The sequence below is a fragment of the Bidens hawaiensis genome, unplaced genomic scaffold (assembly GCF_021521415.1).
Source record: "Bidens hawaiensis isolate Kalapana, Puna unplaced genomic scaffold, B.hawaiensis_p1.1 tig00002553_1, whole genome shotgun sequence".
NCBI classification, from domain to species: Eukaryota; Viridiplantae; Streptophyta; class Magnoliopsida; order Asterales; family Asteraceae; genus Bidens; species Bidens hawaiensis.
The window spans coordinates 237,901-262,568 of record NW_027491139.1 but is presented as its reverse complement, the minus strand read 5'-3'; the positions used below and the strand labels follow the sequence as shown (position 1 = coordinate 262,568).

Sequence of the window (24,668 nt, the reverse complement as noted above, 5' to 3'; positions counted from 1 at the left end):
AAGTAACAATGGATACAAATATTACATGGTGTTAATTGATAACTTCACCCAATACGTGTGGGTTTATACCTTAAAATTTAAATCCGAAACTTTTCCTACATTTGTTAAGTTTCATCGACTAATCGAAACCCAATTTCAAACTAAAATTAAATCCTTCCAATGTGATCTTGGTGGTGAATTTGATAACAATGAATTCCATAAGTTTGCAAATGCTCAAGGACTTGTTTTTCGTTTCGCTTTCCCACAAACCTCACCCCAAAATGGTAAAGCCGAGCGTATGATTCGACGCCTTAACGATATCATCCGTCCGCTCCTTATGCAAGCTAATTTACCACCTACCTTTTGGGTGGAAGCCTTACACACCGCCGCTTATTTACACAATATTCTTCCAACCAAAAGTCTCGACCTCTTCACCCCCACCTTTGCCCTATTTCACCGACACCCCACTTATGATCACTTACGCGTTTTTGGATGCGCATGTTATCCTAATCTCTCGGCTACCCAACCTAATAAATTAATTCCTCGATCCACACGTTGTATCTTCTTGGGATACCCTCCTAATTTTCGAGGCTATCGTTGTCTTGATCTTGTCTCATGCCGCGTTCATATATCTCGTCATGTGATCTTTGACGAAAGCACGTTTCCGTTCACTGATCAAATTGACACTACTCAATATCAATTCCTTGACGACGCCCCAAACCCAATAAACTTTAACTTCCCACCAACCCAACCCATATCTACGACCCATGCTTATTCACCATCCACAACCCATCCCCCTCCTTCTATGGATCCACCTGCTCATTTCCCTTCTTCAACCCGAACTAACTCACCTACGGAACCCTTTTCCCAGCCCACTCATACTTCGGACCACCATGCCACTAGCCCAAATCAGCTCCCAAAAACTTCTACATCCTCTCCATCCACATCCCAACCCCAATCCGGTTCCAATTCACCCCTTGGTCCAACCTCTGTTGCACCTAACCGGTCTAACATTCACCCCATGACCACTCGTTCCAAAGTCGGTATACTTAAACCCAATCCCAAATACAACCTTAACACTTCCTCACACCTTCCTATTTCTCCAATTCCCACCTCATACAATCAAGCCTTATCTGACCCAAATTGGAAGCAGGCCATGACCAACGAATTTAAAGCTTTAAAAGATAATGATACTTGGGAGCTTGTACCTTATCTGGCTAATCACCCTGTTATTAGATGTTTATGGTTGTTTTGACACAAATTTCGTGCTGACGGCTCGCTGGAGAGGTATAAGGCCCGTTTAGTGGTGAATGGGAAATCACAAACTGTCGGGGTTGATTGCAATGAAACATTTAGCCCAGTTGTTAACCGGCTACCATACGGACGTTTTATCTATTGGTTTATCTAAAGGATGGCCTATGCATCAGTTGGACATTAAAAATGCTTTTTTGCATGGCGATCTTAATTAAACAGTCTTCATGTATCAGCCAACAGGCTTTGTAGATCCCTCGGCTCCTCATCATGTATGCCGCTTAAAACGGTCTCTTTACGGGCTTAAACATGCCCCTCGGGCATGGTACACACGTTTTTACACTTTTATTACTAATAAGGGATTCAAAAGCAGTGTTTGTGACAGTTCATTATTCATTTATAAAAACGGGAATGACAGTGCTTATCTCTTACTTTACGTGGATGACATTGTGCTTACTGCTTCGTCTACGCGTTTAGTCGATACTATTATCCGGGCATTATCGGTTGAGTTCTCTATGACCGATTTAGGCCCTCTTCATCATTTCTTGGGAATCACAGTGACCCGTGATTCACATGGTTTATTTTTATCACAATCGCAATATGCAACCGACATTCTAGAACGAGCAAATATGTCCAATTGTAAGCCATGTGGAACACCGGTAGAACCTGGGTCTAAACTAAATGCTGATGTTGGTCCATTGTTAGAGAATGGTACTGAATATAGAAGTTTAGTTGGTGCGCTTCAGTACCTTACGTTTACTCGTCCGGATATCACATATGCGGTTCAACAGCTCTGTTTGTTTATGCATGCCCCGCGTGAACCACACATGGCATTCTTGTGTCATCTCCTACGATATGTTAGTGGTACTATCCATCATGGTTTACGCTTAACTGTTTCTCTGGTAACTTCTCTCACCGTGTACTCCGACGCAGACCGGGGTGGGTGCCCAAACTCTCGTCGGTCCACTTCTGGGTACTGTGTGTTCTTGGGAAACAATTTAATATCATGGTCTTCAAAAAGACAAGCTACGATTTCTCGTTCTAGTGTCGAGGCTGAATATCGAGGCATCGCAAATGTTGTGGCAGAAATCTCATGGCTACGTCATTTGTTATTGGAGCTGCACGTACCACTACATCGGGCGTCAGTGGTGTATTGTGACAATGTTTCAGCCGTGTATCTCTCGGGTAATCCAGTTCAACATCAAAGAACTAAACATGTAGAGATTGATATTCATTTTGTTCACGAGCAGGTGCGCTTGGGTAAGATTCGGGTTTTGCATATTCCAGCACCTTATCAATATGCTAACATCTTTACGAAAGGGTTACCTCGTCCGTTGTTTGAAAGTTTCAGATCCAGTTTGAGCGTTTTACCGGCTCGAACTGTGGGGGCGTATTAGAATATCAAAATATTCTAGAAGATATTATAAAATTGTTTAAATATATGTTTGATTTATATCCATATCTTTTACCCTTTTAGAATATGTATAGGATGATGTTTCTTCCCTTATTTAAAGGGTTTCTTGGTTTAATGCAAAGGCAATAATTACGATCATATTTACTTTCACTAAAGACACACATAACATTAAGATATCTCAGCCCCAATATTACCAATTGTTTTGGTTTATTGAAAGTTGACATTGTTGCAACTCAAAACACAAACCAACATGTAAAATTGATTAGAATTCAAAATCACAAAATATTTAAACAAGAACAATAAACATTTCAAATTATAAAAACAAACCAACTTAAATCAACACAATAATAAAAATAAATAAATCTAGAATTCTTCTACTATAGGTTTATAATTCAAACACTTTACTTTTTGTGGTTTAATCAAATGGAGATGATCAAATAAATACCACATTCTAAAGAGGACTTACATAGAAGGCATGTTGATTACATTTTAAGCTCAGTTCTATTGACGGGCCGATAATACAACACGCAACGAACTTTTATTCAATATCAAAATTAAACAAAACGATATCATTGATTATGACCTTATTAGTACACAAACCAGTATGCGACCATCATGACTAGATGGATATGCTATTTGGAACACCTTTCCCAGTCACACCTCTACCAGAATACGGCTTCATAAGTTGGTATGGAACCAACCCTGCACCAGTTCGGTTCTTTAAACTGGGATCACTGTTTCTTAAGTCTATAATGCCTTCCAGCTGATTTAGCCTTCCTTGAAACTCCTCAAACGCTGCCTTTAAAGTAGGCTCTGCCGCCCATGCGGGCTCTATGTTCCCACCAATATACTCCTCATCCGGCGAATGACTTGATAAAACATCTAAAACAGTCATCACTTTTGTAGCTTGAATTTGGGATGGAAAACATTTCAATAACACATCTTCGGGTCGTTTTAGAAATGAGTCCCATTCTTCGTCTGTAGGGTCCTCGTTAGGCATTTTGATTCTTGCGATCGTTGGCCTGTTTGGGAAGTAACCACCAAAGTCATATTGACCAAAGTTGACCGCCGAATGGTGACCCGAAGTCACCCACATGATGGTTGATACAATACCAATTAAATCATCTTGGGTTCTGAGTTGTGGCCACCATGGTTCGTCTTTCTTGTCTCCATGACCAACAGTACGAATTTCATTCCACCATGCTTGAAGCTCTTCATCAGATTCTACAAGATTTGCTTCTGGGTAGTAGTGGTTAACATAAGAAGTAGCCCACCGTTTGATGGCATCATAAATAAGTAGGCCATCATTTGCAAACGGGTAATCCTCGATAGTTAGTTTTATACCGAGTGGCGAAGTTGGATCTTCAACCGCCATACCCCTTAAATACCACATACAAAACTATTAATTTCAACAAGATACTAATTTCCTTCATTATGATTACTGTTTTTATGCATAAATTGGGTACCTGCTAATAAGGTCGGCTGGAAGTGCCTCATGATCAAATCTCCATAACTTATCATATGCGTCTGAACAAAGTTGCATACAATATTTTCCAGGAGAAAATGTTGTCTCTATGATACCACCAGCATTAATGAGAAGCAATCTAGCTAGACCATTGATTTCCATAGTGTAACGGAAATGAGGGAGAAGTAGTCGGTTAATAGGATGCATTTGGCTAAGATGGCGGTTGGTGGCAATTATGTAAGGCTCTGTAACACAATGTGTTCTTAGCCTGAAATAAGATCATCAATTCATCATTCATCACAAAGTTACTAATAGGATAAAACACCATATAAGAAAACGGGAACCGACCAGTGGCTAACAAGTTGGTGATAGCCCGAATCATGGGACAGGACTTGAGCCTTGGCTAGCTTCCAGAGCCAGGCATTAGTTGCATCCCAAGAGGGAGTGTGCACATGCTTCCATTGTGGTTTCCCATCAGATGGTGGGCGAGTCAACTCAATGGCTAGGGGGCGTAATGTTCCCTCATGCGTAAGGAACATGATAGTTCTTGAACCATAAAGAGTTCTTCCTTTAAGATCTCGTGTTTTGTTTACATAAGGTAAGAGCAGATCATGGTAATCCAACATGAACAGTTTCTTTTGTGCTAAAGCCTGCAAGTGCATAATAACACTTCATAACCACAAGTCACAAAACTAAGAGACACGATGTTGCATTACCTCATCAAAGGTCATGAAACCTCCAATCTCTTCCTGTATAATCTCCTTGGTGATTGCTGATTCCGGTGGTCCATAAATTTGAGGGTCCAATTTACTCATCAATGGCCACTCCTAGTTATATAATCACACATCTTGTAAGTGTATACAGAATCAATTTCTTTAGTTATAACTCTATAAGTAAGAACTTTAACACGAGCGCACCGTAACCAACTGTATGCTACATGGATTGAGACCAGCAAGCATTTGTCTGCAAAATTCCTCATCCCGGAACCAAGAGAACGTGTCCCCTATGATTTGAACCATTCATTAATACACACACACACACAAAAAACCTTATACTGACAAACCATAGGATGCAAAAGGATACACTTACTGTCAATGGTTTCAGGTGTCTCAAACTGGATTACTGTTTTTGCAATATCAGCAGCATCTTTTAATTTTACAAGTCCTGGTAAAGCCTCTGCAATGCCACCGTTTTGTGGAGGAACATTAACCCCTTGATTATATAGCAAGTCTATGTGGGTGAATAATGCAAATCCCTTGTCTTTGTCTGTAAAAAACGAGTCCAAAGTCGGCAAAACTCCGTGCAAGGCAGAGTACAAAGTCTTTGCTCCAAACTGTACACTCTTTATCTCTGAAAAATCTTCATCGCTTGGTACATAGAAAGGGAGCAACGTTTTGGTCTCCGTCAACGGATCTGTAATTCAACTTAATTTAATTATTCTCACCATTTTCAGTTAATAAAACAATTTCAGATTATTTCAATGACATATTAACACTAAAATTATCATATAGACTTAAACTATGTATTGAAACTAGTGTGACCTTTGGTGGACATTGGGCGACCAGTACGGCATCGCCTAGGGTAAGGATATTCCTCGCCGCCAAGCACTGGCCGTGCTAAATCAAAGCTCTTATCAGGATCTGCGAGATCATTGTAAACATCATAATCGTAAATTCTGTCGTATGATTCACGCTCTCCTTCGCCATTGCCTCGAAGAGACTCCAGATCTTCCTCTCTTAACGACGTCAGCGCTTTTGGCGTCTGCGACGGAAGGTAAGACTACACAAACAAACTACAAATTAGAACTCAACGTTGGCGGGAATTAGTTTGAAAATAACCGTTTTTTTTCTTTTTATTTCCTTGAGTATTTATAAACTAAACTTTGGTCCTTTATCTATTTGAAATACCATTTAAAGTAAGAAAAATATTATTAAGCGTTAATAAGATTACCTTGTCAGTGAAAAAGATTCTTTTACCGGGTACATCATACTTGGATTGAACCCAAGATTCACATGTGAAAGTAACACCATTATTGAGTTCAATGGTCTTGAAGAACATCTTCTTAGTATAATCATTGTCTACCAAAATAGCGCCTATTTCCCCGAAATCATTAGGGACGTCGAATTTGCATTTATACTTGTACACGGTAATGTCAGTATTCAATGTGGCGTATCTTGCGGTCCCCTTCACCGTCTTTTGATTTCCATTTGCTGTATGAAGTAAATTATAATTATTAACATGATATGTTGTGAAAAATAAAAATGAGTGTACGTACAATCAAGGTCATTAGAAACGAGCTCCAATGAGAAAGTGCGTTTTAGAAGATCAGTGACAACATTAGCAACACCACCACCGCTAATTATAGAAGCAAGTGCGGAGCTGATAATTGGTTGGATGGTGATGACAGCCTGAACCTTGGTGCCCTTGTTAAGATCAGGCAATGTTGCGATGGCTTTAATGTTGCCAGCGGTTGAGGTGGATCGAGCACGTGTGGCATTGGACTTGTTGGTTGACGTTTGTTGGCGGAGGATGGCGGGGGAGTAGGCGGAGGAGGCGGAGTGATTGGTGGTGTGACCATTGATGAAGGGCTTGTGGAGTGGTAGTAGGTTGTGAAGAGAGTGAGATTGGTTGATTTGAGGCTTCAACATGATTTACTTCTTTTACTCACCACTCTAGCTCTTGTTGGTGTGATTTATAACTTGGAATGAGAATCTCTATTTATAGTGGCGGGTTGCAATAATTGAGTTTAGCGAAAGGTGAAGGGATATTATATCACAAATTAAAATCATGAAAGTTCAAAAATTAATTATTGTTGTTTCGATTTCTTTTGAACGGCTAATTTGAATCTAGTCGACTAGTCCGGCTCATCGGATAATCTCTATTCTTTGAGTATTGAGAATACTGAAAACCCCTGATCCATCACCCAACGTCGAACCCCACTTTTTTGTTGATAAACTTAAAAGTAATTTTGTTTTATTAAAAGAAATACAAAAATCTTTATGTTCATACTTCAATACTTTGCGATTTTTTCAGTTTGAATATCGTTAAGAAATATTACAATTTTTCACTTCTCTTTGTGTGTGTATTCAATCAATTAATTACATGTATATATCTAATGATCATACCTCATTCAATTGTGTATAGTTCAATGATATTATATGATTACAATTCTTAGACCAATGAAGTTTTATAGCGTTTGATTCTTTATTCAGATCATCTACATGAGAGAGGCCATTTCCTTTAATCCAGTTGTGGGCAAGGATGGATTTGAACCCCTACACCTTAGTTCGTAAGCACATGCTTTAATATTAGATATCTACAATTCTCGTTGCGTCTTTACTGAATCTGTATTCAGAAGTTCGCTGAAAAGGAGCATTTGCTCTCCGCAGTTATTTCGGGTTAAGAAGACGTTAAACAACTTTATCTTTAGTTTGTATTTTTAATGACACGTTCCAAGTTGTGAAATGAGAGAAAATGAATGGCATAATAAGTGTTTTGTATTAGACACGTACAAGTTGTGCATATACATATTTTTTACAGTAAAGGAACTTGTTAATAATATATTTTCTAGATAAATAGCTCTTTTGTCAAGCCTTGATCAGTGAATCCACATTATCTCTCAGCTTTTTTTCTTATAATATCCGGTTGTTGTGGTATTTCGTCTATCCCGTTTGAAAGCTCGTCAATCATCTTAGAAAAGACCTCTAGCTTTAAACGATTTTATAAGTAATATCAAAAGTGTGAATAAAGACTATAACATAACCTTAAAATTTATCAGAGTAAAGTGTCAAAATTGTCCTAAAGTTAATTATACGAATTTCGTTTAAAAAGTTTTTTTTTTGGCAACTGGAGCCATCGAGGTTTCACACTTATTGTCAGTTATGTCCAAATCGATAACTCCGTTAAATTTTTTAACGTTAAGTCAGGAGTAAAATAGTATTTTTAATTTATTTATTATTTTAATCATTTTAAAAAAGTGTATCTAATACAAATCTAAATAATAAAAGTCCTATAGAAAAGAACCTGAAATTGATTAACCTGTTTTTTTCCGGAGATGTCAAAGTATCAAACCTCTCAAACCCCAAATTTTCAATTCTCCCTTTCCGATCAAAATTTGCAATCCTAATTTGTGATGGGTGCAATCACAACTGGCACAAGGGTAGAGGCGGAGGTTAGGGTTTCTAGTCAGTTTCTGGATTTGAATTGGAATCGATGAAATAGGGTTGGGAATGGCTGTCACAGGTGTTGCTGGAGTTGGTGATCGAGAAAATCGTCGAAAAAACAACGTGGGGGTGGGTGAGTGAGAATGAAGATGAGTTGGGACCTATGTCTCATAATTGACTAAGCCTTAGGGGATGATTTTGACACTTTGCTAAATTTATCATTTACTTTTAACTTACTTTTACTGATGAGCATCATATTAAGTTGACGTTATATCTAACCTTTGTATGTTATGTCGATTTTCACACTAATCAAGGGTGACTTAGAGCATTCAGAATGTCTCTATCCATACCCCAATACCCATATAATTTAACCAAAATACACATTTATTCATAAGATTTGTTCACTTTTTATAAATCTTTCACATCCGATTTTCCATATATGTATATACTCATAATTAAATAATACATCTTCTTACTCACAACCACGTTGAATTATAGATACGAGATGAATAATGAATATCCAAATATAAGGTTTTATTGAAGTTTCCCAAATTATTTGTGGTATAGGTTATGGAGATAGAACACTTCAATGTAAAGATGAAAATTAACAAAATCATATATTTTTCTTGTAATTTAGGTATATAAAAAGAGATAGGGACTCTTCATTACGGGTGCTCTTAAATTGGGGGATCATTTCATACAATTCAATTATACATGAGAACCCACTTTCAATTATATTTTCAAAAACAATTTTGTATTTTTAGTTTAAAGCACTAAAAAGTTAATTTTGTGTCACCACAAGTGTAGTTATATGTCTGTTTTATACCCAATGCTTATCAATTTGTTTTGTTTGTATACTCAATTTTTTTTTTTGGTTTTCCTCTTTTAACTTTTAAAATTTAATGTTTTATACAATTCTAAATATATCGTTGCCGCGTTCTTATATTTATATACGTTTGGATGTATATTACATTCAAAACGAGTTGCGCATTAGAATGTACAAATCACCAAAGCAAGGCGTACAACTACTCTCAAAGATGATACATGGTTTCGATTCTTTCACATATTCCCTGTCTCTTCACCCTACAACTTTAAAACCCGATGTTTAATTAAAAATATCAAATTTGTACATGCTTATTTTATCAGCGTTAATATTTTTCTTGTTTAACAATCTCGTTTTTGCCGTCTTATTTATAATAACAATCGGACATGAACTTTTTTAACGGTTATTATTAGTTTTCTTAATATAGACTTCCGAATATTATCAACAACCTTGCCGCAAGCTCATGTTTGTTGTTTGTAACGGTTGTCTTTTTATAAAGAGTTTCGAATGTTATCAACAACGTAAATGTCTCGCTTTTCTTATACAAAATTACGTATGTTATCAACTCACGGGTTCGAGGCAATGTTTTGACGTTAGTCATTTTTAACGATTTTACGCCCATGCAAGAAGGGTATGGTACGTCCTACTATACTAGCTAGTGTAGCTAGCTAGTTTCGTGATATTTATGGATTGTCATTTACCTTTATTGTCTGATTATGATTTATTAGTATTAGAAGCCAAATCTTCCCCTGCAACACCATCACCTCACCACCGCTGACACAATGTACACATAATTCTGTAAGTTCACACCCCCTAGATTGGCGCACCGTTTGGTTTTTGGATAGATTACATACATATATACATGTAGATGGAGACAATTTTAAGATAACATATGCTGTTCATTTTCCCAAAGTTATATGGATGTTTTTGTTTCCTTACTATTAGCTAGGCTGGCTGGCTGGCTGGCGTCGTGGAGGCCGGTCAGAACATCAACGTGTTTATTGAGGATCAAATTCAGTGAAGTGTAATATATGTACCAGGGACAGAATATTAAATATATGTATTTTTCCTCTACATGTTTTTATAATGGAAAAATTCCAAAAATAGCATATTTTGACCAACATTATCTAGAAATACTCTAGGTTTCCCAAAAAAATCCTCAGAATAGCTTACTTTTTCGTCGGATCCAACAGAAACAAGAACTGATCCGACGAGTTAGTATAGCCTATTAGATATTGACACGTATTCAAATTTTTCGACGGATCCAACGTTTTTTTAAACTATCTGATGGATTTGTGTTTTAGGGGACATAATAATAAACAATCGGATTTGACGGTTCAATTCATGCTTCCATCGGATCCGACTGTTTAATTTGTCCGTCAGATCCTAGATTTTCAATTCGGGGGTTTTGATTTTGAATGCTAGAGTGGAATTGAACATTATGGTAATGTTCTCGAAAAATTAAGCGAATTGCCATATAAATTTGCTTGATTTTGTGGAGAAATAAGAAAGATGAAGACGGAGGTTGGTTATAAAGGTTTAGGGTTTGAGAGTTAGAATATTAACAATTCCGTCGAATCCATTAAAAATTTTGTTGGATCCATTAATACGTTGACACATGGTGCTATTTTAAAGGTCCACAAATTTCGTCGGATCAATTCTTGTTTTTGTCAACGGTATTTTTAGGCCATTTGGGGGATTTTTTTTTATAAAATATGGGCAATTTTTAAAAATTTTGTGTCAAAATAGGCTATTTTGGAGATTTGCTTTTATAATGTGTATAATTTTATAATCAATATTTCGATTTACGATAAATAAATATCATATATGAGTACAAATAGATGTGGCCGTATGAATGAGTTGGGTTGGATTTCGGTGACGGGTTAGAATGGGTATGGGTCATGATAGATATTTAAAATAGAGGGTTAGGATGAGTACGAGTCAAGATGAGTAAAGTTAACCCATCTTGGCCCAAATGAAGGTTAAAATACAAAGGGTTTTAAAACCCCTAAAAAATAAAAAAAATAAAAAAAATAAAAAATAATAACTCAAAATATAAATAAAAAACACAAAATATAAAATAACTAAAATGTTTCCCCCGTCGTTCTCGTTCATTAAGAAAACTGGTTTTGTATCGATTTAGGTTCGATTTTTTTGGTTTTTTTTCGGCTTGGTTTTGCTTTTTTTTTTCATTTTGATCTTCGATTTCGATTTCTTGGTTTCTATTCGGTTTCATGGGTTTCGTTTGAAATAAATCTGAATGGAGTTTGTTTTAATCTATTCTAACCTATAAACAAACTCATTCTAACATATAACCAAAAGTCACTAGCATTTACCCTACCCATTTTAACATTTTTGCAAAATTCTTTTGATTCATCCTCATCTAATTCAATTTTAAAAGTTATCTATATTGACCCACAACAACTCATTTGAGTTTGTTTTGTCACCCTTAATTACAAACATACTTCAGATCTCTTAAAGTATGATTAAAGTTTCAAAATATCGTATATAAAACTCTGGTGATGGATTTAAAATAATTTTAGGGCCATAGGAAACTTTTTTTTGACTGTACATTAAGAAAACTTTTTTAACCTGTTTCGTGGGTACGGGTGCCCGATTACATGTTTCACGCATATCGGGGTCTAGTAACGTGTTTCACGCTTTCCTGTCCCGATTATGCGCCGCACGAACCGACACTTGCTTAATCGTTTCACGTGTACCAATGTCTGGTTACAAGTTTCACGTGTACAGGGTATGTTAATGCGTTTCGAACCCACGCTCGGCAATGTATTTCGCTCATACAGCCACCTGGTTATGCATTACGCGTGTCTCGGGCCTGATTTTGCATTATGCGCTTACCCCTGCCCGGTTACCTGCTTGGCGTATACAGGAGCCTGATTACGTGTTTCGTACCGACGCACGGTAACCCATTTCATGCATACCTTCGACCGGTCATTTAAGTTGGACGTTTAAATTTTTAATTAACTGTAGGCTTTTTTAATCATCTTGGGTTTTAAAACTTTTAAAGGTAAAGTTGTGGCCTTTTAAATTTTTTGGAGGGGTAACGTAATACAATTTCATGGGTAACATAATACATAAACGTAATAATTTTCACTTTGTCGGAAAAGTCGCTAGCCCTGATATAAGTTGGGTCCGCCCCTGCTAAACTTGATGATAACATAACAAGGTAACATCAGTTAGCCCGGTCGCCTAGAGAATGTATATACGACCAAACTCTAGCTCTAATGTAAGAATAAATATATGTACAAATAATAAGAAGTTTAGAATCTCAAATTTACAAATTGGAAAAAATCTTTTTATATACAACATTTGCATAATATATATAACATTTACTAGAATGGTTTTGATCAATTACCTATGGGTAGTTATGATGAATGAGATGAGAGATTAGAGTATTAAAGGGGAAATAATAACTCATTTGTCAATATTGTTTTGACCCATGACTAGAGGTGTTCAAAACTATCCGAATTCGAATCCGTATTCGAGTTATCCGACTATCCGTATCCGAACTGTTTGCCTAATTCGGGTCAGATCAAAAGAAAACAGGGAACCCAATTTGACTTTGAAGTCTATGAAGGTAAATCAAGATCAAGTAAAGAGAGAAGGGAATTAGTTTAATTTAGTTATTCTATTGTTTATGTTTATTGTTGGTTTAGTTTGAGTTATCTAGTTTTGTTTTTGTTTATTTATTTACTAGCTTTAGATCTCGTGTATTACTTGAGATTGAAAAACGATAAAAGTAAATTTCATTTAAGCATTACATATAATAATGATAACCAAAATTATACATTTACTATTCACAATATCAAAAACCTATTTGTATGCAACATTTGTAGTTATATCTATACATTTTCAATCTTTATCCAACATTAATAGTTTTAGGTCGTCTACACTTTTCCTTTACATAATGCAATGTAGAGGTGGGCAAATAAACCGGTTAATCAAACAGACCCAAAAAATGAACCGAAACCGAACTTGTTTAAAATCGATTATGCAGAAACCGGTTTGGAATCGATTGAACCCGTTGGTTTGGAACCGGTTTATAATTTTCTCCCCCCAAACCGGTTCAAACCGGCCAAAACTGGGCAAAAACGGTCAAACCCCGAATTGAGACTGTATGAAACCCGAACCGAACCCATCGTAACTTGGTCAAGAAACCGATTTTAACCCGAGTCGAAACCGATTATAAACAAATTTGACTTTTGTTGACTAAACGGAATCGGTTCAACCCAAACCGGTTTTGAGTTTAAAACCGGTTTGGCACCTCTACTACAACGTACGGTTGCCCACATCTAAAAATTGGATATGTCAAAAACAAACACACCATGCGCTCATCCCGCCAAAACGGTGGAAAATACACCACACAACGTCTGATAGCTAGACTTCTTATTTTGACTGGCCGGTCAAATTGGTCATAAGGTCAATAAATCAAAAAAAAGTCAAGTCTAACTAAAACATCAATCCTTTTCAAAATAGCTGATTTTACGTCCACGAAGCATCCAAAGAACAAGTACCAACCATTTCAGTTGGTCTAAGAACATATCGACTAGAGAATTAGAACCCAAATACAATTCGATAATTTAACCGCCAAAATAGCCACAAGTGAAAACTACCAAACAACTTTCTTATGCCAAATAATATATTGGTAATGCATACATATACAAATATAAAATGAAGAAGAAAGCTAAATCCTAACAAGGCCAAGTATGAATTTACCATGACAAATAATGAACAAGAAAGCTAAATCCTAACAAGGCCAAGTGTGAATTTAGCATGACAAAACAGTCAAGTCAGATATATCATTCTATCTAGAACATTAGTTATAACCATCCGATCGATGAATAAAAATGAAGTGTCGCGGAAGTTTATAATAAAAATAAGCAAAGATAAAATTGCGATCCACTACGTAAACTAGAATAAATAAGATAACTGTACCTTAAGTTTTATAGTGCTTCAAGTGGTTGTTAACAATGTTAATCCCTCTTGATCCAACCAGTCTGTCTAGCTAGGTAATGAAAATATTGCTTGTAGTTTTTACACACTAATTTTAAGGATAAGGGTCTCTAAAGTTTAAACCCCAAAATTGAGTTCTTTAGTCTCCTCGAAACTTTCTATTGATTTATCCTAATCCACAAGAACAGAAGTGTAGTTTATTATAAAGACTTAAAACACAAGAAATGTATATATAAATGAGTTTTTCTTTCTTTTCTTTGGGCCCATAGTCCTATAAGACTTCTTGTTCTTCATCGTATTGTGTATGAAAACCAACCACGTTAAAACCTCTTTCAAAGTTCTCTAGTTCCATAAGAGTTATTTTGTTGAGCTTGATTTTTATTGTCACACTCAAAGAGATCTTGAGTATTCATGTTAACAGACTAGCATATCTTGAATCTTCTCTTGCTTGGCATATATTTTTTACATAGGAAAGCCCTTGGTGAGTTGGTTCCAAGCATCTTCTGATACATCAACCTGTCGATATATTTTAAAACGATAAAAAAATCAGCTCTAAAAGATATGAATTATTTAAATAGTAACTTATCTCGTTCAACTAGTCGGGTAATGAAAACATTGCTAGTAGGGTTGGCACACTAATTTTCAAGAAACTAAACTTTAAACCCCGGAAATTTTTTGAGCTCTTTAGTCTCTCAAAAATCTAGTAAAACAGTACCTGTTTATGTCTGATTCAAACACTTTGCTTCTTGCGGTTTAATCAAATAGAGAGTAAACACCATGGATTTTGACCTTATTACCACACAAATGATTACTCAACTACATGGACTCGAACCCAACCAACCAAACCAACTAGATGGATATGCTATTTGGAACACCTCTCCCAGTCACACCTCTATCAGAATACGGCTTCATAAGTTGGTATGGAACCAACCCTGCACCACATCCGTTCTTTAAACTAGGATCATTGTTTCTTAAGTTTATTATGCTTTCCAGCTGGTTTAGCCTTCCTTGAAACTCCTCAAACGCGGCCTTTATAGTTGGCTCTGCCTTCCATGCAGGCTTGATGGTCCTACCAATATACTCCTCGTCTGGTGAATGACTTGATAAAACGTCTAAAATTGTCATCACTTTGGTTGCTTGGATTTGTGATGGGAAACATTTCAATAGCACAGCTTCGGGCCGTTTAAGAAACAACTCCCATTCTTCGTTTGTAGGGTCCTCGTTAGGCATTTTGATTCTTGCAATCGTCGGCCTGTTCGGGAAGTAACCACCAAAGTCGTATTGACCAAAGTTGACTGCTGAATGGTGAGCAGAAGCCACCCACATGATGGTTGAAACAATTCCAACTAAATCGTCTTGGTTTTTGAGTTGTGGCCACCATGGTTCGTGTTTCTTGTCTCCGTGACCAACTGTACGGATTTCATTCCACCATGCCTGAAGCTCTACATCGGATTCAACAAGATCTGGTTGTGGGTAGTAGTGGTTGACATAAGAAGTAGCCCATCGGTTGATGGCATCATAAACAAGTAGACCAACATTTGCAAATGGGTAATCCTCGATTGTTAATTTTATTCCAAGTGGTGCAGTTGGATCTTTAACTGCCATACCCCTAAGGTGTAAACAATACCATACAATACTATTAACTTCAACATATTTTTTACTCCCCTCATTATGATTAATGTTTTCATGCATACAAAAGGGTACCTGCTTAATAGGTCTGCTGGAAGTGCCTCATGATCAAAACGCCATAGCTGATCATAAGCATCAGAACAAAGTTGCATACAATATTTTCCAAGAGCAAATGCTGACTCGATAATACCACCGGCATTAATAAGACGCAATTGAGCTAGAGAATTGATTTGCATAGTGTAACGAAAATGAGGGTGAAGCAGTCGGTTAATAGGATGCATTTGGCTAAGATTGCGGTTGGTGGCAATTATGTATGGCTCTGTAACGCAATGTGATCTTAGCCTACATAATACATAACCAAATAAAAAACAACAAAATTTACTAGCTTAGATAAATGCTTAAACGTAAAAGAAAAAAAAAGGAACCGACCAGTGGCTAACAAGTTGGTGATAACCCGAATCATGGGATAGGACTTGAGCCTTAGCTAGCTTCCAGAGCCAGGCACTAGTAGCATCCCAAGAGGGAGTGTACACATGCTTCCATTGTGATTTCCCATCAGATGGTGGGCGAGTCAACTCAATGGCTAGGGGGCGTAATGTTCCCTCAGGCGTAAGGAACATGATAGTTCTTGAACCGTAAAGTGTTATCCCTTTAAGGTCTCGAATTTTGTTCACATAAGGTAAAAGCAAATCATGGTAATCCAACATGAACAATTTCTTTTGGGCTAAAGCCTGCAAGTGCAAAATAACACTTCATAACCATAAGTAACAAAACAAAGAGACATAATGTTGCATTACCTCATCAAAGGTCATGAAACCCCCAATCACTTCCTGTAAAGTCTCCTTGGTGATGGCTGATTCGGGCGGTCCGTATATTTCAGGGTCCAATTTACTCGTGAATGGCCATTCCTAGTTATAAAAGTTTACACAATCACTTTCTTTAGTTATGCATTAGAATTTTCACATGAACATACCATAACCAACTGTATGCTACACGGATTGAGGCCAGCAAGCATTTGTCTGCAAAATTCCTCATCTCGTAACCAAGAGAGCGTATCTCCAGTGGTTAGATCCACCCGTTAATGCACAAAAAAACTTAAACTAATAAACCATAGAGGATAACCGCTTACTATCAATAATTTCAGGGGTCTCAAATTGGAATACAGCTTTGGCAGTATCAACAGCACCTTCTATAGGTCCTGGTAAAACGTTATTATGTGGAGGAACATTAACACTTTGATTATATAGCAAGTCTATGTGTGTAAATAATGAAAGCCTTTGTCTTTGTCTGTTAAAAGCGAGTCTAATGTCGGTATAACCACGTGCAAGGTAGAGTACAAAGTCTTTGCTCCAAACTGTGCACTTTTTATCTCTGAAAAATCTTCATCGCATGGTACATAGAAAGAGGGTACATTTCTGGCCTCCGTCAACGGATCTGTAATACAACATATTTTGTTAATTTCACTAGTTGTTCCTGTAATCCAATCGTCTTAAATTAATAGTTTAAATAATTTAAGTTAATTTTTCAAACAAAAATTTCAGTTAATCACCGATTAATATTTAATAGTAAACATATAACTTTAGCAGACATTGGGCGACCAGTATGGCATCGCCTAGGGTAAGGATGGTCCTCGCCACCGAGCACTGGCCGTGCTAAATCTAAGCTTTGATCAGGATCTGCGAGATCGTTGTAAACATCATAATCGTAAATCCTGTCGGATGATTTACGCTCTCCTTCTCCATTTCCTCGAAGAGATTCCATATCTTCCGCTCTTAATGACTTGAGTGCTCCTGGTGTTTGTGACGGAAGGTAAGACTACACAAGCAAACAAACCTTCAAATTAGAACTCAACGTTGGCGGCAATTATTTGAAAATAACTGTTTTTTTTTCATTTTTATTCCCTTCAGTTTTTATTAAGAAACTTTGGTCCTTAAGATATGTGAAATACCATCTAAACCCTTGAAAAGTAAGAAAGTCCAAACCACTTTTATTATTCTAATAATTCAACAAAATTTATATAAAATTAAAAATTCCTATTCCAGCGTTGCAACATGCTTATCTTTATCAATGTTTGGATAAAAGTTTTATAATTAATATATTTTTTTTTCTTTACCTTAGAGAACCGAACATTTTTGTCCGAACAACTTCGGTACGTAGCATTCGTTTTTATAGTTTTAGATATAGAATTAGTTGAAAACGGAGTTGAATTCACAATAGAGTTTCTTTTTATATCGTAAACTATAGCGAGTGTTGGTACCATAGTGGTCCCATGAGGAACCGAATCAATACTGTCTCAACAATAACGAGATCACAGGAATTCTGATTGATCAATCTCGGTATATCGGTACTATCGGACATGTTACTGATATTCGCTTTTATTGTTTTCAATCAATGTAAAACACTATTATTATGACTTTATTTTTCGGGTCTTCCGTAATGAACCCAACAAAAACCGACGGCATTATGTCGGAACGCGCGAGAGAACTCAATTGGCTATACATAAACATTAATATTAATATTAATATTAAGATTACCTTATCGGTGAAAAAGATTCTTTTTTCAGGAACATCTTGATTAGATTGAACCCAAGATTCACATGTAAAAGAAACACCATTACTAAGAACAATGGTTTTGAAGAACATCTTTTTCTTGTACTCATTATCTACCAAGACAGCTCTTATCTCCCCAAAATCCACACGGACGTTAAATTTGCATTTAAACGTGTACACGGTAATGTGAAAATCCAATGCGGAGTATCTTGCCAAGGCCTTCACCGTCTTTCGATTTCCATTAGCTGTATAAAGTAAATTAGAACTTTTGTTCATTTATTTTAACATGATATGTTGTGAAATAAATTAAAAACGGGCATACGTACAATCAAGGTCGTTAGAAACAAGCTCCAACGAGAAAGACCGCTTTAGAAGATCATGGACAGCCTCAACACCACCACCATCATCACTTATACTAGCAAGGGCGGCGCTAATAGTTTGGTTGGATTGTGATAACACACTCAATGGTGGTGCCCTTAGTATGAAAGGGCGTTGTCGTGGCTTTAATTTTACCCACGGTTGAGATGGATCGAGCATGCGTAGCATTGGACTTGTTGGTGGCCGTGTGTTGGCGGAGGATGGCGGGGGAGTAGGAGGAGGAGGAGGAGTGATTGGTGGTGTGGCCATTGATGAAGGGCTTGTGGAGTGGTAGAAGGGTGTGAAGAGAGTGAGATTGGTTGATTTGAGGCTTCAACATTATTTACTATTTTCTTGATGGTGTGATTTAATATTTGGAACAAGAATATGTTTTTATAGGGGGTGTGGTGCGACAGGGGCGGATCGAAACTTTACGAGGAGAATGACGAGGGAAAATTAGTGGATTATAACGTTGGGAGTTGATGAATTCAATATTGAAAATCAAATTTCAAAGTAACACCTTTACTTTAAATAAAGTTATTATTTAGACATTTCAAAGTGTTTTTATTGTTCAACTAGTCAATTGATGTTTAAGTGTACTTTTTTATATCTTTTTTAAAGGTTTATAAGACGTTATTGTTTTCTTATCTATGGTTTATTATTATATGTGTTTCGGGATTCAGACCTTGGTGGCTTATTGTCCTATATATTAAGTGAATAAGTTATGTATAATTTTATACGTACTATCAATAAGTAAAGAAGTACGAAATATATAGTTTCTCTCGGCCCATTTTGACACGACATGTTTTAATCAGCCAGAATATCGTTTAGTTGGCCATCGGCTAATGAGTACTATCGTGTTCAGGTGTTACAGTATTTAAGGCCCACCTTCGATATGATTCTGTTCGAATAATCGATCGTTGCAACTCTTATCAAACGAGCATTGAAGGTTCATTTTATACGACCCACTTTGTTAAATATTTTTTGGTTTTAACTGCCTGTTGAACCGTACCGTGAATACCCGTTCTTACCAGGACAAACCATGTTTTGATGGTTATGTTAATCCAATTCATGCTATTGTGGGAATTCATGCCACAAAGGTGTGAATCCCCTTTTGACGTTGTTGACGATGTCGGATAAGCATTTTGGGGCCTCAAAGCGGATACTAAAGTTGATGCCTGCTTTCGGTCCTAAATTGTGGTTCATTTATTAAGTAGGTGTTGAAAATCATACTTACGTTGACGCATAAGCTAGTTGTAATAATGCGTCTAAACTATTACAACAGGTGGGATTTCTATAACGTGTTCAAGTTATAACAAAAGTGAGTATGCACAAATAATATACTAATTTCACTTCAAGTTAAACATAAACATATGAAAATGCAGCACCAGATACGAGTACATATGATATACTTACTTCACTTCATGCTAAACATGACAATATTGGTGTGGCAAAAAGATACTTAAACAAAGTAACAAGTCAAAGAACCGTAATACATTTTATAGGGCACACTAATTTGAAAAGGATTTAGATATAAGGCATCTTGATAATATTCTAGATTCATTTCTGTAGCCTGGCTGATGAACTTATTCCATATTAAAATAAAACACAACTAAACCGGCCATGGATTATGACCTTATTACCACACAAACCATTACTCAACTATAGGGGCTCGAACCCAACCAAACCAACTAGATGGATATGCTGTTTGGAACACCTCTCCCAGTCACACCTTTATCGGAATACGGCTTCAGGAGTTGGTACGGAACCAACCCTGCACCACTTCGGTTCTTTAAACTGGGATCATTGTTTCTTGAGTCTATAATGCTTTCCAGCTCGTTAAGCCTTCCTTGAAACTCCTCAAACGCTGCCTTTAAAGCGGGCTCTGCCTCCCATGCAGGCTCGATGGTCCCACCAATATACTCCTCGTCCGGTGAGTGACTTGATAAAACGTCTAAAACTATCATCACTTCTACTGCTTGGAATTGGGATGGCAAACACTACAACAACATATCTTCGGGTTGTTTTAGAAACGAGTCCCATTCTTCGTCTGTGGGGTCCTCGTTAGGCATTTTGGTTCTTGCGATTGTCGGCCTGTTAGGGAAGTAACCACCAAAGTCATATTGACCAAAGTTGACTGCAGAATGGTGACCAGAAGTCACCCACATAATGGTAGATACGATACCAACTAAATCGTCTTGAGTTTTGAGTTGTGGCCACCACGGTTCATCTTTCTTGTCTCCATGACCGACTGTACGGATTTCATTCCACCATGCCTGAAGCTCTTCATCAGATTCTACAAGATCTGGTTGCGGGTAGTAGTGGTTGACATAAGAAGTAGCCCATTGTTTGATGGCATCAAAAACAAGCAAACCATCATTTGCAAACGGGTAATCCTCAATCGTTAGTTTTACACCATGTGGTGCAGTTGGATCTTCAACCGCCATACCCCTAAGATGTAAACAATACTATTAATTTCTTTAATATGATAATGTTTTTTTTTCAAAAAAAAATGGGTACCTGCTAATTAGGTCTGCTGGAAGTGCCTCGTGATCAAATCGCCATTGCTGATCATATGCATCAGAACTGAGTTGTATACTATATTTCCCAGGAGAAAATGCTAACTCTATAATACCACCAGCATTAATGAGAATCAATCGAGCTAGTGAATTGATTTGCATAGTGTAACGGAAATGAGGGAGAAGTAGTCGGTTAATAGGGTGCATTTGGCTAAGATGGCGGTTGGTGGCAATTATGTAAGGCTCTGTAACACAATGTGTTCTTAGCCTGCATAATACAAAACAAAACCATAAAAAAATGTTTTAACTCATATAAATGCCTAGACATGTAAATTAGTATTGGAAAAAAAAAAGAACCAACCAATGGCTAACTAATTGGTGATAGGCCGAATCATGGGATAAGACTTGAGCCTTGGCTAGCTTCCAGAGCCAGGAACTAGTAGCGTCCCAAGTGGGAGTGTACACATGCTTCCATTGTGGTTTCCCATCAGATGGTGGGCGAGTCAACTCAATGGCTAAAGGGCGTAATGTTCCAGCAGGCGTAAGGAACATGATAGTTCTTGAACCGTAAAGAGTTGTACCTTTAAGCTCTCGTGTTTTATTCACATAAGGTAGGAGTAGATCATGGTAATCCAACATGAACAATTTCTTTTGTGCTAAAGCCTGCAAGTGCATAATAACACTTCATAACCATAAGTCACCAAACTAAGAGACATGCATCATGTTGCATTACCTCATCAAAGGTCATGAAACCTCCAATCTCTTCCTGTAAAATCTCCTTGGTGATTGCTGATTCCGGTGGTCCATAAATCTCGGGGTCCAATTTACTCTTCAATGGCCATTCCTAGTCATATAAACAGCCAACATCTAACTTAACTTTGCGTCTTTAAAGATAAATAATTACACAAACAATTTTCTTAAGTCATGATATGAAATTTTCACATGAACATACGTACCGTAACCAACTGTATGCTACACGGATTAAGACCAGCAAGCATCTGTCTACAAAATTCCTCATCCCGGAACCAAGAGAACGTGTCCCCTGTTATTAGAGCCATTAATAATTTAATAAACAAAAAAATATTACACTAATGAACCATAAAGGATAAATGCTTACTGTCAATGGTTTCAGGGGTCTCAAACTTGATTACAGTGTTTGTAGTATCAACAGCACCTTTTACGAGTCTTGGTAAGATACTTGCAATGCCATTGTCAGGGGGCGGAACATTAACACCTTGATTATAAAGCAAGTCTATATCTGTGAATAATGAAAACCCCTTGTATTTGTCTTCAAAAACGGACTCTAAAACCGGTAGAACTCCATGCACCGCAGAGTACAAAGTCCTTGCTCCAAACTCTGCACTCTTTATCTCTGAAAAATCCTCATCGCATGGTATATAGAAAGGAAGCAAAGTTCTGGTCTCCGTCAACGGATCTGTAATTTAACATATTTTGTTTATTTACACTTATTCTTCCTGTAAATTCAACATATTTTGTTTACTTTTTGCTATTTCTTCCAGTAATTCAACATATTTTGTTTAGTTCAGCATATTTTGTTTATTTTCTATAAACTCCTCATGTAATCAACAAAAATTTTAATTCAATTCTGACATACATTCATCTCAGATTAATAATCCAAATTGTACCTTTGGAGGACATTTTGCGACCAGTACGACACCGCCTAGGGTAAGGATGTTCCTCGCCACCGAGCACAGGCCGAGCTAAATTTAAGCTCAGGTCAGGAGCTCCGAGATCATTGTAAACATCATAATCGTAAATTCTGTCGTATGATTCACGCTCTCCTTCGCCATTGCCTCTAAGAGACTCCAGATCTTCCTCTCTTAACGACTTCAGCGCTTTTGGCGTTTGCGACGGAAGGTAAGACTACACAAACAAACTACAAATTAGAACTCAACATTGGCGGGAATTAGTTTGAAAATAACCGTTTTTTTTCTTTTTATTTCCTTCAGTTTTTATAAACTAAACTTTGGCCCTTTAACTATTTGAAATACCATTTAAAGTAAGAAAAATATTATTAAGTGTTAATAAAATTACCTTGTCAGTGAAAAAGATTCTTTTACCGGGTACATCATACTTGGATTGAACCCAAGATTCACATGTGAAAGTAACACCATTATTGAGTTCAATGGTCTTGAAGAACATCTTCTTGCTATACTCATTTTCCACCAATATAGCTCCTATTTCCCCGAAATCATCAGGGACGTCGAAGTTACATTTATACGTGTACACATTAATGTGAAAATCCAATGCGTCGTATCTTGCATACGCCTTCACTGTCTTTCGATTCCCCTTTGCTATATCAAGTAAATTAAAAATTTTAGTCTATATAACTTTTAACACGACATGTTACATTACATAAAATTGTGTTCACGTACAATCAAGGTCATTAGAAACGAGCTCCAACAAAAAGGACAGTCCTAGAAGATCCGAAACACCATCAACAACACCACCAATGCTTACACCAGCAAGGGCAGAGCTAATAGTTGGTTGGATGGTTATGACGCCCTTAACGGTGGTGGCCTTGGTAAGAAAGGGTATTGTTACGGCTTTAGTGTTACCAACGCCTGAGGTGGGTCTAGCACGTGCGACATTGGACTTGTTGGTGGACGTGTGTTGGCGGAGGATGGCGGGAGAGTAGGCGGAGGAGGAGGAGGAATGATTGGTGGTGTCACCAGTGATGAAGGGCTTGTGGAGTGGTAGATGGTTGTGAAGAGAGTGAGATTGGTTGATTTGAGGCTTCAACATTATTTTCTTCCTTTACTTACAACTTTGGCTCCTGTTGGTGTGACTTAAAACTTGGAACAATAATCTCTATTTATAGGGGTGGGTGAGGAATAGAGGATGTTATATTTAATTCGGGTAGAGATACTGTACGTTAATGCTTTAACGTACGAGAGGTACGCGAGACGCTCAAAGGCAAAAAACAAAAGCAAAAACCTAAAACGGTCATAAAACACTCACAAAAACTTAGACGCTCAGCCAAAAACCTAAAACGCTCAGAAAACGCTCAAAAAACGGTCTTCGTGAAAAAAGTAAAAAATTGATCGATTAACGATCCAAAACCGTTTTTTTCGGTTAACCAATGATTAATTGGATATGTATTGACGATTCCGAGATATTGAGATGTATTGGTAGATCGATTCGTGAAAAACGAGATTCGCGTACGTTAATGTACATTAAGGATTAATGTATTGGATTTTTCACTATTTAATTTTAACAAGAGGTGAAAACTAAAAATTACAAAAAGTGCTTATTTCATCCCCCAATACGTTAGCATTTTTTTTTATTGTATATCGTTTGATAATATGTTACATTTTTTTTTATTTTGCCCCTTTTTTCGCGCATATATTTTACTATTACTTCATTACATCTAGGGCCGACCACAGGCGAGGGCAAGCCGGATTTCTGACGTGGGAATGTTTTGACACTAAATTTATGTATATATATTTTTTACAATATAAAACCGAAAAACTTAGTAGATTCTATATATACAACGTTCAAACCTAAAACTAAACCAATATAAT

General features: G+C 37.0%; 2 protein-coding genes and 1 pseudogene across 3 annotated transcripts; all 3 read right to left on the bottom strand.

Annotated features, from left to right (window-relative positions):
* Positions 1-3,059: 3,059 nt before the first annotated feature.
* LOC143620305 (lipoxygenase 2, chloroplastic-like) lies at positions 3,060-19,108 on the bottom strand (annotated as a pseudogene). Its single transcript, XR_013151319.1, has 10 exons — positions 18,574-19,108; positions 18,233-18,492; positions 17,270-17,513; positions 16,828-17,132; positions 16,672-16,757; positions 16,496-16,606; positions 16,128-16,429; positions 15,774-16,040; positions 14,907-15,678; positions 3,060-3,276 (listed from the first exon to the last, which is right to left on the bottom strand). The product of XR_013151319.1 is annotated as a lipoxygenase 2, chloroplastic-like (transcript).
* LOC143620302 (lipoxygenase 2, chloroplastic-like) lies at positions 3,264-6,836 on the bottom strand. The gene is made up of 9 exons (XM_077092004.1): positions 6,385-6,836; positions 6,060-6,319; positions 5,651-5,888; positions 5,199-5,522; positions 5,027-5,112; positions 4,826-4,936; positions 4,458-4,759; positions 4,111-4,377; positions 3,264-4,023 (listed from the first exon to the last, which is right to left on the bottom strand). Exons 1-9 carry the CDS (start codon positions 6,755-6,757, stop codon positions 3,264-3,266), a joined length of 2,721 nt encoding a protein of 906 aa, XP_076948119.1. The 5' UTR covers positions 6,758-6,836.
* Positions 19,109-20,231: 1,123 nt separating the features above from the next.
* On the bottom strand, positions 20,232-23,921 carry LOC143620304 (lipoxygenase 2, chloroplastic-like). The gene is made up of 9 exons (XM_077092005.1): positions 23,520-23,921; positions 23,179-23,438; positions 22,770-23,007; positions 22,241-22,558; positions 22,080-22,165; positions 21,857-21,967; positions 21,485-21,786; positions 21,125-21,391; positions 20,232-21,055 (listed from the first exon to the last, which is right to left on the bottom strand). Exons 1-9 carry the CDS (start codon positions 23,887-23,889, stop codon positions 20,605-20,607), a joined length of 2,403 nt encoding a protein of 800 aa, XP_076948120.1. The 5' UTR covers positions 23,890-23,921; the 3' UTR covers positions 20,232-20,604.
* Positions 23,922-24,668: the final 747 nt, after the last annotated feature.